Source organism: Cricetulus griseus, chromosome 4 (assembly GCF_003668045.3).
Source record: "Cricetulus griseus strain 17A/GY chromosome 4, alternate assembly CriGri-PICRH-1.0, whole genome shotgun sequence".
NCBI classification, from domain to species: Eukaryota; Metazoa; Chordata; class Mammalia; order Rodentia; family Cricetidae; genus Cricetulus; species Cricetulus griseus.
Window position 1 is genome coordinate 7,827,632 of NC_048597.1, and position 14,222 is coordinate 7,841,853.

A 14,222-nucleotide genomic window follows, 5' to 3' on the forward strand; every position below is an offset into this window, starting at 1 on the left:
GTTAATTCTGGTGGTTGTTTTAGGTGGCATTTTAGAGTCCCTGGGTGATTTCCACCTGTACCTAGAGTTGGAACTGCTTAGGCCACCACCAACACTTCCTGTGTGTAGACTTTGTCCTGGGAAAACCGGAATCCGAATGTTCTGGTGACATGCAGACTTTGTTCATGCCGTTCCAGGGTCTACTTCGTTGAGATTTTTATGTTGGCATTCTGTTAAGTGGCAGTGGAATGCTTTTCTTTTCCTCCTTGATAAAAGAAGGGGGCATAGTGTATGGTTACCACATTGCCTTCAAAATCAAGGTCTGGGTAAGGACGGAATCCTCCACAGTCTAAGACCCCGTTCTAGTTCATGGCCATTTGCAGTCCACAAGTTCTGACTGGTTGTCCTGTTTTCCCCCTTTGTTTCCTAAGCACTTGTTTCCCTATGTACAAGGGAGGTAGCCAGGACTGAAAAACGGGTGGTTCCCTCAGTGACTGTTCTCTCGGCGGGCAGGCGGATCCTTGTTGGAAAGGGGAAGCTGCTGTGAGGACTTGAAAACTGAGTTTTCAAAAAGTTGCTATTAAGTTCTTACGGGATTTGTTTTGAATACTGATCCTAACATTTCGGACCGGGCAGTTCTTTGGTGTGAAGGGCTGTTCTATGCATCCATACTAGCTGTTGTAAGATAGTAGAGCCAGCTTACCCCAAACAAAAATGCCCTCAGAGATTGCTGCTGTCTGCCCCCAGTGGCATCTCCCTAGTTCAGAACCACCGGCCCAGTTTCTTAGATGGTTGCACACCTACCTCAGCCAGCTATGTGTGCATCTCAGTATGGGAAGGCAGATACAGATCTGAATGTTCTTAGAAGCTTCCCAAAGCATGTGCCCATCGTGTTTTAATGTGCTTGTCTGGCTTTTCCTTTTACTGCTGTTCCTACTAAGGAAAGAGAGGGAAGCTTGTTTTGAGTGTTGGCTTCTTAATGAGTAAAATTATTATGGTATAAGATATGAATGATGAGATTCACCAATGAAATGTAGGTATTTCTGATGCAATTATTGCAAAACCCCAGATTTTATGCAAAATGTAAGAATTGTCATTCTAGTAGCATCTGGGTGTCTTTTCTTGAGTTTGAAGTGTGTGTTTAGGGGCAGGTATTAGGATGAAAACCTGCCATTCCAGCACTTGGGTGACAGTCAGGGTTGCTGAGAGTGAGAGGGAATCTTGAGGACTACATAGGGAGACCCTCTTACACACACACACACACACACACACACACACACACACACACACACACACACACACACAAATGTGCTTGTCTCTCTTGTAATTCCTTCCAGTGGCAATGCCTCTCTGATGCACTGTCCCACCCCTGGACTTCTCCTTGACTGAAGTGAAGCAGATGCCTCGTGTCATCTCAGAGAGGAGCCTGCACTTTTGTAGTAAAAACACTGGACTCTCTAGAGGGACTGGTGCCTCATCTTATTTGAAAAGTGGGTATTCTTGCATTTTGAGCTAGAGAAACCTGGGCCCTGGTGACTGACAGCTGGCCAGTGACACATTAGACGATCAGATCAGGCTCAGGCTGGAGAGTTGGAGACCTTTTGATCGGCCTCCAGCACATCTGTCTGCTGCTGAGAGGAAGCTGTGGGCTGCCCCGAGCGCAGATGCACCTCCTGCAGGAAGTCAATTCCCTGGCATCTGGTTCACAGGAAAGGGCCCCCGTGTTGCTGCTCACACTAAGGCTCCTCTGATCAGAGGAGGAATTGAGTTTGCAGCAGGCAAGGACAGCGCTGGATCTGCCTGGCCAGTAAGTGCTTTCTGTGCAGTGCACAAATGGAAGGCTCTGTTTTTTCCTGGGGGCTCAGCACTTAGGGGACAGGGAGGGGTGACATAAAAGAGCAAGTGAACAGCTTTGTCTTCCTGAAAACAAATCTGGTCCACTCTTGCGGATTCTCTGAAGCCTCCCAGATACCCGGTCACACACGGCCCTGTTTGTTTGTCGATAAGGTTCTCGGCCATGTGTGCCTTGTAAACTGTTGGCATGCCTTGCTCTCTGTCACTTTGCACATGGCCTGCTTCTGTGGGACCTGCTGGGGTGTAGGAGATCCAATGCCTGTCTTGATTTCCAGTGAAGTGTGATTGATGGCATCTGTCAGATTCAGTGTGAGGATAGGGGGTGGGTGTTACTTTGCAGACTGGGGGGGGGGCTTCAGTTTTATTAGTATAGGGGCTGGAGGTATGGCTCAGTAGTTAAGAATACTTGTTGCTGTTGCAGAAGACTCAGGTTCAATTCCCAGCACCTACATGGTGTCTCACAACTGTCTATAACTCCAGTTCTAGGAAATCTGTTATCATCTTCTGGTCTCTTTGGGCACCAGGGATGCATGTAGAATACATACATACATACATACATACATACATACATACATACATACATACATACACATGCATACACGCAGGAAAGCACTGATGCACATAAAATAGAAATAATTTTAAAAATCACTAATGTACTTATATTTTACTTTCTCAACAAGGTGACAAGATTAATATGCCAGAATCTGCATTTTTTTTTACCTTTTCTGCAGTATTATTACTTTTGTCTTTTTTGTGCTCATGTGCATGTGCACATTACATATTTTCGTGGCATGCATGTGGAAGTCAGGGGATCATATTCGGGTGTCACTTTTCTCCTTCTACTGTGTATGTCCCTTAAATTGAACTCATGTCTGTAGGCTTGTTGGTGGGTGGGTTACCTGCTGAGCTGTCTCTCTGGCACAAGTTTAAACCATAAAGTCATGATCGTGATGTGGAAGTGATTTACAAGCCAAAGAGATGCTCTCACGTGTTCACAACAGTGGGTTTTATTTGTAGTAGCTGTTGAGATGGCCACAAGGTTCTGTCCTGGAGTGTGCTTTGGCTTTCTGGTTCTCTTGTGGAAGCCTCCCTGTGCCTGTCTGGCCATGTGCTCAGGGCTGGGATTGAACTGCCCCTTGTGCTGGCAGTTTCAGCCCCTCCCAGACCTGTCTTCAGCTGTTTCCCTGATTGCTAACAGCAGGCTGTGGGGGTGGGTGCTGTTTCCTTGTGTGTGGAGGTGAAAATGTCCCCAAACAACAGGGTAATTCCTTCAGCCTCTGTTGTTTGGAGGAATGCATTCTGTAGTAAGGACAGTACCACTGTAGCAAGTTGTGAAAGTGTGTGTGTGTGTGTGTGTGTGTGTGTGTGTGTGTGTGTGCTTGTGTGTGTTCATGCATGTGTTCATGTATGTGTGTGTCTATGTGCTTGTGTGTGCATGTGTGGTATGTGTATGTATGCACTTGTGTGCATGAGTGTTTGTGTGCATGTGTAGTTGTAGTGTGTGTGCATGTGTGTATGTACTTGTGTGCATGCATGTGTGTGTGTGTGTGTGTGTGTGTGTGTGTGTGTGTGTGTGTGTGTGTAAACCCACTAAGATGAGGGCATCCAGAGAAGGATCTGAACTGTGGGAAGTAGGTTTCCCCACTCTGCTTGGCTCCCTGTCCTGGCTGTCTGTTCTTTCCTCTCTGTATTCTTGCAGTGGGTCACTGTCACTTCCTCTCTCCTGTTTTCTTTGGTCATTAGCACCACTCCTGCCCATTTAGTGCTTATTGTTGCAGAACACACCGTGCAGCACAGCCTCACTCTTTCTCTGTAGCCTGGTGGCTTGGGCTAAGCTCAGCGGGTCGGAGACTCTACTGTCTTCGCCTGGAGTCACTCAAGGCTTGACTGAGGCTGTGTGATTGGCACTCATTGCTCACATGTGGGGACCTCCTCTTCACGAAGCCTTTGAGATTGTAGTTTGGGGTTTCTTTGTACGGCGGGCAAGAACAGGAACTGTGCAGCCACTTGGGGCCCTGGCTGGAAATGTGTGTATTTTCACTTACCTTATTTGTGCTGGCCAAGCAAGCCCTGTGTCAGCCCAGATGTCTGGTGTCGTCTCAGGACCGTGCTTCTGGGATAGAGGGGTTGAGCTGATGGCTTTCAAGAGCATCAGGCCTGTATGGTGTGTCCTCTTTTTCTCTCTTGTTGGTTGTATTTTCTAGTATATTTTCTGCTGAGTCTGTTCTACCAGTGCTGGCTTTTGTGATTGGCGTGAGTTAGGATCCAGTGTTATTTTTTCCACGTGGGCCACCCACCGAACTTGCGACATTTGTCAAATGTTCCTGACTGCACTGGTGCGTCTGCTGAGCGTCACGCTCCATCCCCGGTGTGGCTATGTTAAGCCCTGCTCTGTGCTGCATTGTGTTACTGTAACTTTATCTATTGTTTTGCTCCCTGGCAGGGGAAGTACCTCAATCTTGTTTTTCTTTTCCTTTACTGTCTTGGGTGTTACAGGACTTTTATTAGTTCTAGGAAAAATGTTGTCGGTGTGGTCTGCTTGAATGTAGATTCCCTGAGTTAAAGCCGTTGGGGCCTTTGGAAGATGACTTGTTTGTGTAGAATGCTAATCCTTGGGACTAGGCTAGAAACTCATTCACAAATCAAGCTTAACCGTTATAAATGTTTGTGTGTTCGGTGTCCTGACTAAGCCTGTTGTAGTTAGTCATTTCTAGAGCGTTCGGTGTGCTCGGTTATGCCTGGACTTGTCTCTGTGTTCTTCTCTGTTCTTGTATATACCATTCTGCCAGGCTTTGTTTTATGCTGTCTTTATTTAAGTCTTTGATATTTTTTAGGAGACCATGTATTCTGACCCATATCTGTGATCTCATTTAATTTTTCTCACTTTTTCCCCCTTCTCTTTCCTGAATTGCCTTTTTAAATTCTGTTTGCAACTTACATAACCCGTCCCCATTCCTTTGCCGTTTGCTCTTACAGTTTGGACATCATCCTTAGCCTAGCAGAGACCAAAGGTAGTTTTTCTTCTTCCCTCGGCTTCAGCCACCCTCTGCTGTGTTTTAATTGCATCTTCAAAACAGGTTTTTTGTTTTGTTTTGTTTTAAACACCAAAATATCTTTCTGGGAGAGGAGGTGGGGGGTTGTTTTATATGTTGAGCCTAACCTGTGTGAATGTTGTCAGCATTGTATCATTTTAGTTTGTACACCAGATTTTTTTGGGGGGGGTTATGTGTTTACTTTCCCCCCTGAAATATGTATTTTAGAGAATTTTTTAGTGGGGTACATGCTCTCACTCTGTTTCTAAGACGTTCTTATTGTATTCTCTCTCTGGGATGGTCTTTATTTATTCTCTCTCTGGGATGTTTATTTGTGGTGTTCCAGGAGCTGAATTTGGATTCTCACCAGTTTCTAGGCAAGGACTTACTACCGAGCTCTACCTTCCAAAACTTTTGTGTGTGTTTTTTTCTTTTTTGCTTTATTATTTTATATTTGTGGGTGTTTTGCCTGAGTATATATCTTTCCACCACATGTGTGCATTGCCCTGGGACTGTAGTTACATATGGTTGTGAGCTGCCATGTGGGTGCTGGGGATTGAACTTGGTTCTTCTGGAAGAGCAGCCTTAACCACTGAGCCATAACTCCACACCATACCTAAACTTTTGAACAGTTGTTCCCTGAAATTGCAGTTCATATGAAGGTTTATTTGCTAGAATGAGGCACTACTTTCAGATGGACTTAGCAATCTTTTTTTTTTAAACTTTGATTTATATTGTTATTCATCAACAATTTCTGTGGCTATAGCTATTATTATTATTGTTTTAGAAATTCTATTAATTTGTATGGCCTTTTTTTGAAAGCACCTTTTTGTTGTTGTAAAAAATAATTTCAGCCTTGTTTTATTTGACATTTTGTATCAGGCAGCTAGATTTCCTGTGTTCTTTCTTGTAATGCTGCTGCTTGCTTGCTTGCTTATAGCTGTGTACAGCCTCATGTACGCTAGGCAAGAGCTTTAACCCTGAGGTACATCTCCAGCCCTCTTGTGTTTTGTAACACTGGGTCATGGCTTCCTGCTTGACCTCGTTTCGCACCTGCACATTCTGTAATGCCTTGAGATGAAAATCTAGAAAGACTGTGAGGGTGGTATGGTGGCTTGAATGAGAATGGACCCTATGGGCTCAGATATTTTAATGCTTGGTTTCAAGTTGGTAGGCTGCCACTGAGCTTTCCTGCCATGGTGATCTGTACTCACTCTCTGACACTATCAGCAAGCTCAGTTAATTGTTTTCTCTTGTGAGTTGCAATAGAACAGTGAGTGTGACCAGGACAGGAGGCTTTCCCATCATTTCTCAGATGGAGCACCTTGTGTAAATTTGAACCCTTGCTACCACCAAGGGCAGTCCTATGATTATAGTCTGAAGGAAAGACCTACCTTTCTCCCTTCTACTCTCTCCTTAAGTTGTCCTGACCCAGACAGTTGTTTCTTTCGTGTGGCCTCAGGGTTGTATGTTCTTAGATAGGAGTGGCAGTGGCCCTTGCGTGCCTGCCTGTTCAGATTCTGCTTAGGAAGGGGTTGCTGTGCAAGAATCCTTCCACCCCAGGAGTGGACAGTGGGCCTGAGTATTGACCCTGACATGCAGCTCGAAAGGGAGAAAGGGGTATCAGTCCATGTCTGTTGAGCAGGAATCTGTGTTTAAACAGCCTCCAGGAATTAGATTGGTTGTCACTGTTGGCCCCCCATCGCTGTGCGTGTGTTCATGTGTGGGTGCATGTGTGCGTGTGTCCTGTGTGCATGAATGTCTGCGTGTGTGCATGGCTGTGTGTATATGTGTGCACAGGAGTGCATATGTCTGTGTGAGTGTGGGGGTCTCTGATTGATGCTAGGAATCTTCCTCCATCATTAACCTTTTATACAGACACCACCCCTTGTGACCGCCTCAGACTCCACCTCCAGATACCACCCTATCCACCTTGGTGTCATTGTTTCAACATAAAGATTGTGGGGAACAAATATTTAATCCATAACAATTACTTGATATTGTCAAACATCAACAATAAAAATGTATATGAAATACCATAGCAGTGACAATTAAGGATTATGACTTGTACTCAGAGTCTCATACATGCACATGCATGCATGCGTGCTGGCACACACACGCCCACACACACCCGCACCCCCCCCCCTACACTTCACTCTGCACTGCCATCGGGCTGGCTTTTAGCTGTGACTGTGTATGCTGACCTTCGATGTCTTCTGCTTGTCTGTGGCAGGGCACAGCCTCTGCAGTGAACAGAGCAGCAGTGCTGAGATAGCTCCAGAAGAGGGCGAAGGAGCGGACCTGGAGTCTTCTGATGACACAGATCACAGCAGCAAGGTGAGAGATTTTCATTTTCACATCCCTGTCCTTCAGGGTCACAGCTGACACGCCACCTCTGCAGCTGTGTGTGATTAGGCTGCCTCTCGGTGGGAAGAAGTGTTTTTGCTTCTGAGGGTGTTCTAAGTAGCTGGATATGAAATCCAAATTACATCCTTGGTAACAAACTCCTATGGGCGGATATAGGGCAGAAATCACTTGTAATGAATTGAGGGCTTCTTTCTTTAATTTCTGCCACGGCTGGAGTTCCCTGCTGATGCCGTAATTTCAGCCCATGTCCCTCCTCCGTCTTCCTTTGCGGAGCTCGAGGCGTCATCCCGTGTGTGCGTAATTGAGTCAGCAATGCCTTCCTGCCACTTAGAGGCTCTGTAACGAGTTGCTTTTGAGCAATCTGCTCTCAGCTCTTGTTCAAGATGCACTTTTTTTACATTAAAGGGAAAGGAAGCATTTTTTTTTAAAGATTTATTTATTTATTTCATATACAACATTCTGCTTCCATGTATATCTGCACACCAGGAGAGGGCACCAGATCTCATAACGGATGGTTGTGAGCCACCATGTGGTTGCTGGGAATTGAACTCAGGACCTCTGGAAGAGCAGTTGGTGATCTTAACCTCTGAGCAATCTCTCCATCCACGAATTTTTTTTTTTATTAAGACAATTAAACTGTTCTTCATTTGAATACTGTGAGCAGAACTTTTCTTTTGATGCTTTGGTGTCAAACAATGAAATTGTTGCCTGTAATTCCCATGCTACCCTGTCAAGTGTTCTGTGTAACGGTACTTACTCCATTTGTTCCAGAGTTCCTGAAACATCACTGTATTAGTTACTTTCCTGTTGCTGTGATAAATGACCATTATCAACTTCGGGAAGGGAAAGGTTTATTTCGTCTTATACTTTGAAAGTCGCCCAGAGGCTCAGGCCCCCAGGATCTCGGCCCAGGACCTCGGCCACCCCACTCACCAGGTGGAGGTGAAAGCTTGATGCAAACAGCAAGAGGTTTTATTGCAGTTGTTTAACAAGCTAACCCCATGGCGGATGGCTGGGGAAAGGCCCTGAGAAGCCACGGGACAGAGATCTTGTGGGGCAGAGTAAGGGGAGTGTCTAGGGGTACACACTGGCTCAGGATTGGTGTGCCTCCAGGCTTGGAGGGCTTGCCCTGTGTTGATTGGTCAACTGGTTGTTATGGCCCATAGGCCCTCCCAGGATGATTGCTATGCTCTGCGGGTCATTGCTGTGCACTTGTCTGTAAAGGACACCCAGAGCCATAAAGCATAGCACCAGCAGCTAACTTCTGATTGGTTCCTTTCCACAAGGCAGGCATCTGACCTCCTAGTGCCCAAGGCAAGGTCAGGCAAACTCGTGTTAGACTGTCATGGCTGCCGATATGGGGAGCTGGTCCCTTCAACTTAAGGTCACAGTTGATAGGAGTTAAGGCAGGGATCCTAAGCAGAAACCATGGAAGAAGGCTGTTTGCTTGTTGGCCCCCGGCTCAAGTAGTTTGCTGGTTTTCTCCTCCCCACCCCACCCCAGTTTTTAGAAACAGTGTCTGTCTTACTGTGTAGACCTGGCTGGCCTTAAACTTACAGAAATCCCTTTGCCTCTACCTCTTGAGCGCTAGATTGAAGGTTATACCACCATGCTTGGCTTAACTAACTTTCTTGTACAGTCCAGGACAATCTGTGTAGAGGATGGTGTCACCCACAATGGGCTGAGCCCTTCTGCATCAATTAGTAATCAAGACAATGCCCCAGAGACTTGCCCAAAGACCAGTCTGATCCAGTTACTGCCTTCTCTCATGTGACTTAATTGTCTAGGTGGACAGTTAAGGCTGTTCCACAATCACCTTGTCAGATAATGCTAATCTCTCCATTGTCCATTGTTTTCCTTGACACTTACTGGTCACTCACACAAACAAATCATGTATTGGAAGGCAGAAGGTGTTGGATCTCCTGGAGCTGGAGTAGTTACAGGAGCTGTTAAACAAGGGGAATGAGAAGCAGTCTTTAGTCTTCTGCTAGAGCAGTGTGTGCTGGGTGGTTTTATTTTTATTTTTTTGGCAGCTTGACCTAAATTTATGTCCTCTGCAAAGAGGTGATCCCAGTTGGAAAAAAAAAATGCCCTCATCAGAGTCCTTTGGGGGTGTTTTCTTGGTTGATGAATAGTTCAGGTCCAGCTCACTGGGGGTGGGTGGTGCCACCCCTGAACAGGTGGTCCTGAATGGTATAAGGAAGCAGACTGAGGAAGCCACGGGGAATAGCCAGGCGGCAGCTTCCTCCTTGGTCTCAGCTTCAGCTTCTGACTTGAGTTCCTGTCTGGACTTCCCTCAGTATAGGACAAAGGAACCCTTTCCTCCCCAAGTTGGTTTGCGTGGCGTTTATCACAGCAATAGGAACCCTGGAGTAAGCCAAGTGCTCTTACCCACTGAGCCATCTCTCCAGCTCCTTTTAGTAGCCCTTGAATGGTTAAATTTCTCATTTAAGAGATTTGAAAGCGAAAAATTTCCAATTGTACTGGCAGAGCTTGGTGACCGGGTCCCACTGAATGTTAATAATGAAGACATGCTAATTCTAACTTTGGCATGCATTAGGTACCATTTCATATACAGTCATCTTTACAGCACTCCTGAAAAAGACTGTCTGGAATTGTGTTTTCAGAGGAGACTGGGGGTTGGGCTAGACACTTGCTGAGGAACACATGCAGCTCTCTCCGTCTTATTGAAAGCAAGATAAAAACCCAGTCTGGCCCCAGGCCTTGTGTTATTGATGCCTGCATTTAAACTACCTGCAGCCAGATTGTTTTGTACTGACATTAAATACCAGGCTTCATGAAAGAGGGAACTAATTTATTAGTGGTACTAGAGGCCAATTAGATACACAGCCATGAGCCATTTAACCATTTTCCTAATGCTTAATCTTCCTAAAGTGTCTCTTGATTAAGGTTAAGCGCTTTGGTTGCATGGACTATATTGGTATGTAAATTCATTTTTAAGTTGTATTCTGCTGTAACCTGGAAGGGATGATTAAGCCTTGTCTGAATGCACACACATTCGTCAGGTAGAGAAATAAACCTAATAAATTAATAGCAGCTCGATGACGAAGTGGCTCAGCAGGTTAAGGAACATGTCGCTAAGCCTGACAACCTGATTTCTCTCCCTGGGATCCACATGGTGGAAGGGGCTGTGTGAATCCTGTAGATTGACCTCCGACCTCCACACATGTACCATGACATGCCTGCCTCCAACAGAATAATGAAATGAGTTTCCTTTTTTCTTTCTTCCGTGTTGTTTTGCTTTTAAAAGACAGGGTCTCACTATATAGCCCTGGCCACTATGTTGACCACACTGGCCTTGAACTCACAGAGGTCATCTACCAGCCTCAGCCTCCAGAGTGCTGGGATTTAAAGGTGTGCGCCGTCATGTCTTGCTGCATTACCAATTTTTGCTCTGGTGGGAAGTGTGAAGCTGGGGAATCTGTGGTTTTTTTTTTTTTTTTTTGTGTGTGTGTGTGTGTGTGTGTGTGAGTGTGTGTATGTGTGAGTGTGTGTGTGTGAGTGTGTGTGAGTGTGTGTGTGTATGTGTGTGAGTGTGTGTGTGTGTGAGTGTGTGTGTGTGTGTGTGTGTGTGTGTGTGTGTGTGTGTTTTGGTGTGTGTGTGTGTGTTGGTGTGAGTGTGTGTGTATGTGTGTGTGTGTATGTGTCTGTGTGTGTGTGTGTGTGTTTTGGTGTGTGTGTGTGTGTTGTGTGTTGTGTGTGTGTGAGTGTGTTTTGGTGTGTGTGTGTGTGTTGTGTGGTGTGTGTGTGTGTGTGTGTGTGTTGTGTGTTGTGTGTTGTGTGTGTGTCCCCTTCTAAATGGGCTGGACGGAGAGAAGTTGTTTGTATTCTCCTCTATATGAGGTTTAGTTGTGCATGGTTTTTCTGGAGCTGAGCAAGCGGATAATTCTGAGCTTGTTGTTCACTGGAGATGATTCAGGAATGTCACCTTGGTGGGCGAGGTTGTCAAAAGACAGGGGAATCAAGCCACTCTCCCTTTGGCAGCACCTCTTTCCTCTTGTGACATGGTGACAGCCTCAGGTCTCCTCACCCTAGTGACTTACTTCTCTTTGCAGCTTCTTATTGAAAACTCTTTATTTACGGAATGAAATGCAAGTTAGCTGAGGTCAGAGGAGCCCTGCATTCCAGGCTCCCTGGTAGCCCCAACTTTGTTTTCCTGTTAGAAAATGTATCACAGTGTTTTCCTGTGCCTTTCCATTCATAACTGCTTCTGCTTTTGTTTTCATGCATGCTGTAATTGCTTGGGAAGCGTCTGTTTCTGTGATGAAGCGTTAGTGTAAAGTGTGGCAGGGCACACAGTTGAAAGAGCCTGTTTGTGTGGTGGGGGTTCCTTTGACACAGCGAGGGGAGCTGTGAAGTTGTCCTAGCTGGGCACTTTAATATTCCTGTGCCATTCCAGATGCTGGCCAATCAGCTGGTCCCACTGGCTTCAGGGCAGGGCCACCCGCAGCCTGGGGAGGCACTCTGCGCTTTGTTTTCTTGCTTGCTTTGGCTCTCTCTTTCTGGGACTTTTATTGTTGAGCCAGGTAAAATCAAAGCATGGGTTCTTATCCAAGGCAGCCTTTGACAGCTGCCTGGAGCTGATGCAGGTGGGAAAGCAGGTGCCTCTCTGGGGTTTGTGGCCGTTGTCGGCTCAGCATTGAGATGTGGTCACAGGTCTGCCCTGGAGAACCAGCATGGGATATCCTGGCTAGAGAACGCTCTCTGCAAGCGGGAAGGTGGCCGGGGCTTTCTGAGTATTTTAAGAAACTTCGGTTTCCTTGCTGACCACATGAAGTGCTAGGAGGAATTACCATGAGACTATATCCCCGAGGATGTCTGCACTGTGGAAAATCAAGCGCAAACCCAGGATGGAGAATGACAGGGCTGGTGGCTCTCTCTACCGCACACTTCATCTGGTGAGCGCTTTGCTGTTTTCTGTCCACTTTGGGGAAGGCTGGCCTCCATGCTCAACTGACGACACTCATGCTCGCCCCCCATCTCCTCACCTCATCCCCTTTCTCTCTGGACCCTTGGTGACAAAGAACATACATTGCGGTAGTTTTTGGCGGGTGGGGTCAGTAGTTAGCATGCAGTTGAATTTGTGTTGGGTCTTTATCTTCTCAGACTTAGGTGGTAGAAAGCTTTGGCTGTTTACATTTTATTTTTTATGTTTTTAAGTATCACTGGTGTTTGCCCCCTTTTCTTTTGGCTGTTGAGATTTTGAATGTATTTTATGTCCAGTGCACTATGCCCCTCCCACCCCACCTCTGACTAGGGACTGGGGAAACAGCTGGCACTGTTTTGCTGCTTTGGGTCTTCTTTCTGCTGCCTTGCAGTAGGTAAAGGAGGGCTGGTAAATTAACAGTGTAGCATTAGCTGACCTACTTCAGTAGATTGGCTCCTGAAGTAAATGCTAACACTCCAAAAAGGAAATGCAGTGGCGAGCTCATGTCAAGAAGCAGTTGAACACAATCAAACTAAGCCTTTCCACACTGGCGCTAAGATCTGAGTCTGTCGGCTTAGAGACTGTGCTGTTTAAAGAAACAAACTTTGACAGCGCCTGTGCCTGGTTGGTTGTTGTTTGAAATTTGTTAGAAGAGACCCAAAAGCTGGTAGAGAATTGGAGGAACTATGACTGCCCTCTGAAACTGTGAAGTGTTTTTTGTTGCACCATCCCTCAAAAAAAAAAAAAAATTTGAAATAAAGGCTGTAAGATTTGAGGCCACTCTTGCTCCTTTTAAATCCGTGGGAAGTGTTAAATCGGTCAGAGTCAAAGAACAGTTTTGGAAGTCGCTCTGGAGGCAGACACTGCCTTTGGTGGTTGCATAACAGGAAGGCTTAAACAGCTGGGTCGCTCCAGTGGATAGTGTGTCCTAAAGAGTGCAGTTTCCCCCCCTCGCCCCCCGCCCCGCCCCTGCCCCTTTGTACCTTCTTTTCATCTTTCACAGGCGGGGAAGGATGTCACAAACACCCAGCCCCATGCTGGCCTTGGTAAAGTGCCCATTCCCTCCTTTGTTGTCTTGCCTCCTCTGTATGTTGACTGAGTCTTGGTTTTACTGGGGGGGGGGGGCACTTCTGTCCCCTTCAACAGTTTTAAAGTCTCCAGTGCCATCAAGTGCTGCTCCTTGGTTTCTGGTGATAGTCCTCAGATGGAGAGACACTCTGGTCCCTTCTGGAAGTACCTGGGCTATCTTGCTCTGGCCCTAGAGCCAGGGCCACCTTCATGTAGGAGTTAATTGGGAACCTCCCACCCAGGCTGCTGACTGAGGCCTCCCTCCCTCCCCCCCCCCTCTCTCTCTCTCCTCTGTGTGTGTGTGTGTGTGTGTGTGTGTGTGTGTGTGGTGGTGGTGGTGGTAGGTGTGTGAGTGATCCATTGACATCCTACAGCCAGCCTTGGAATGTTCAGTTCTTTCTCTCTCTATGCTGCACCTTTGCAGGTACCACGGACAGGGTCCAGGCTGACTTTGACCTAATTAGTTTAACCACAGTGGAAGGCAGTGGAGGGGACTGGAGATTTAACTGGACAACAATGTGTGAATTCAGTAGCTTAGAGACATGTCAAGGGGGCCCTGCATTTCATAGTTGCCTCAAAGGATATGTTGGAGTAATATTTAATCAAACAGAGCTCTGAAGCGTCATAGCAGCTTTTAAATTCTCTCCAAATACAAATAGCTCACTTGTGATGTCTATACATGTTATAACTTATTAATTCTGTGAAACTGTTTAATTTCTTTTTTTTGGGGGGGGGGTTCTCTGTGGATTTGGAGGCTGCTCTGGAACTAGCTCTGTAGACCAGGCTGGTCTCAAACTCACAGAGATGCACCTGCCTCTGCCTCCCGAGTGCTGGGATTAAAGGCGTGCGCCGCCACCACCACCCGGCTTGTTTTATTATTTTTCAAGTAACATGTATTGGCAGAGAAAAAAGGGCACCTGTTCGAGCCAGTGGCTGGGGGTGCACCCCAAAGTGTGTTCCTTGAACTGGGGAGC

The 14,222-nt window shown here is 46.4% G+C and overlaps 1 protein-coding gene across 2 annotated transcripts in view; it reads left to right on the top strand.

The window, feature by feature from the left end:
• Tiam1 (TIAM Rac1 associated GEF 1) overlaps nt 1-14,222 on the top strand; it is a 342,013-nt gene that overhangs the window by 296,796 nt on the left and 30,995 nt on the right. For both annotated transcript variants that reach the window (XM_027415559.2, XM_035444349.1), the window contains one exon: nt 7,099-7,202. In XM_027415559.2, coding sequence (XP_027271360.1) covers nt 7,099-7,202 — 104 coding nt within the window. The remainder of the gene's footprint in view (nt 1-7,098; nt 7,203-14,222) is intronic.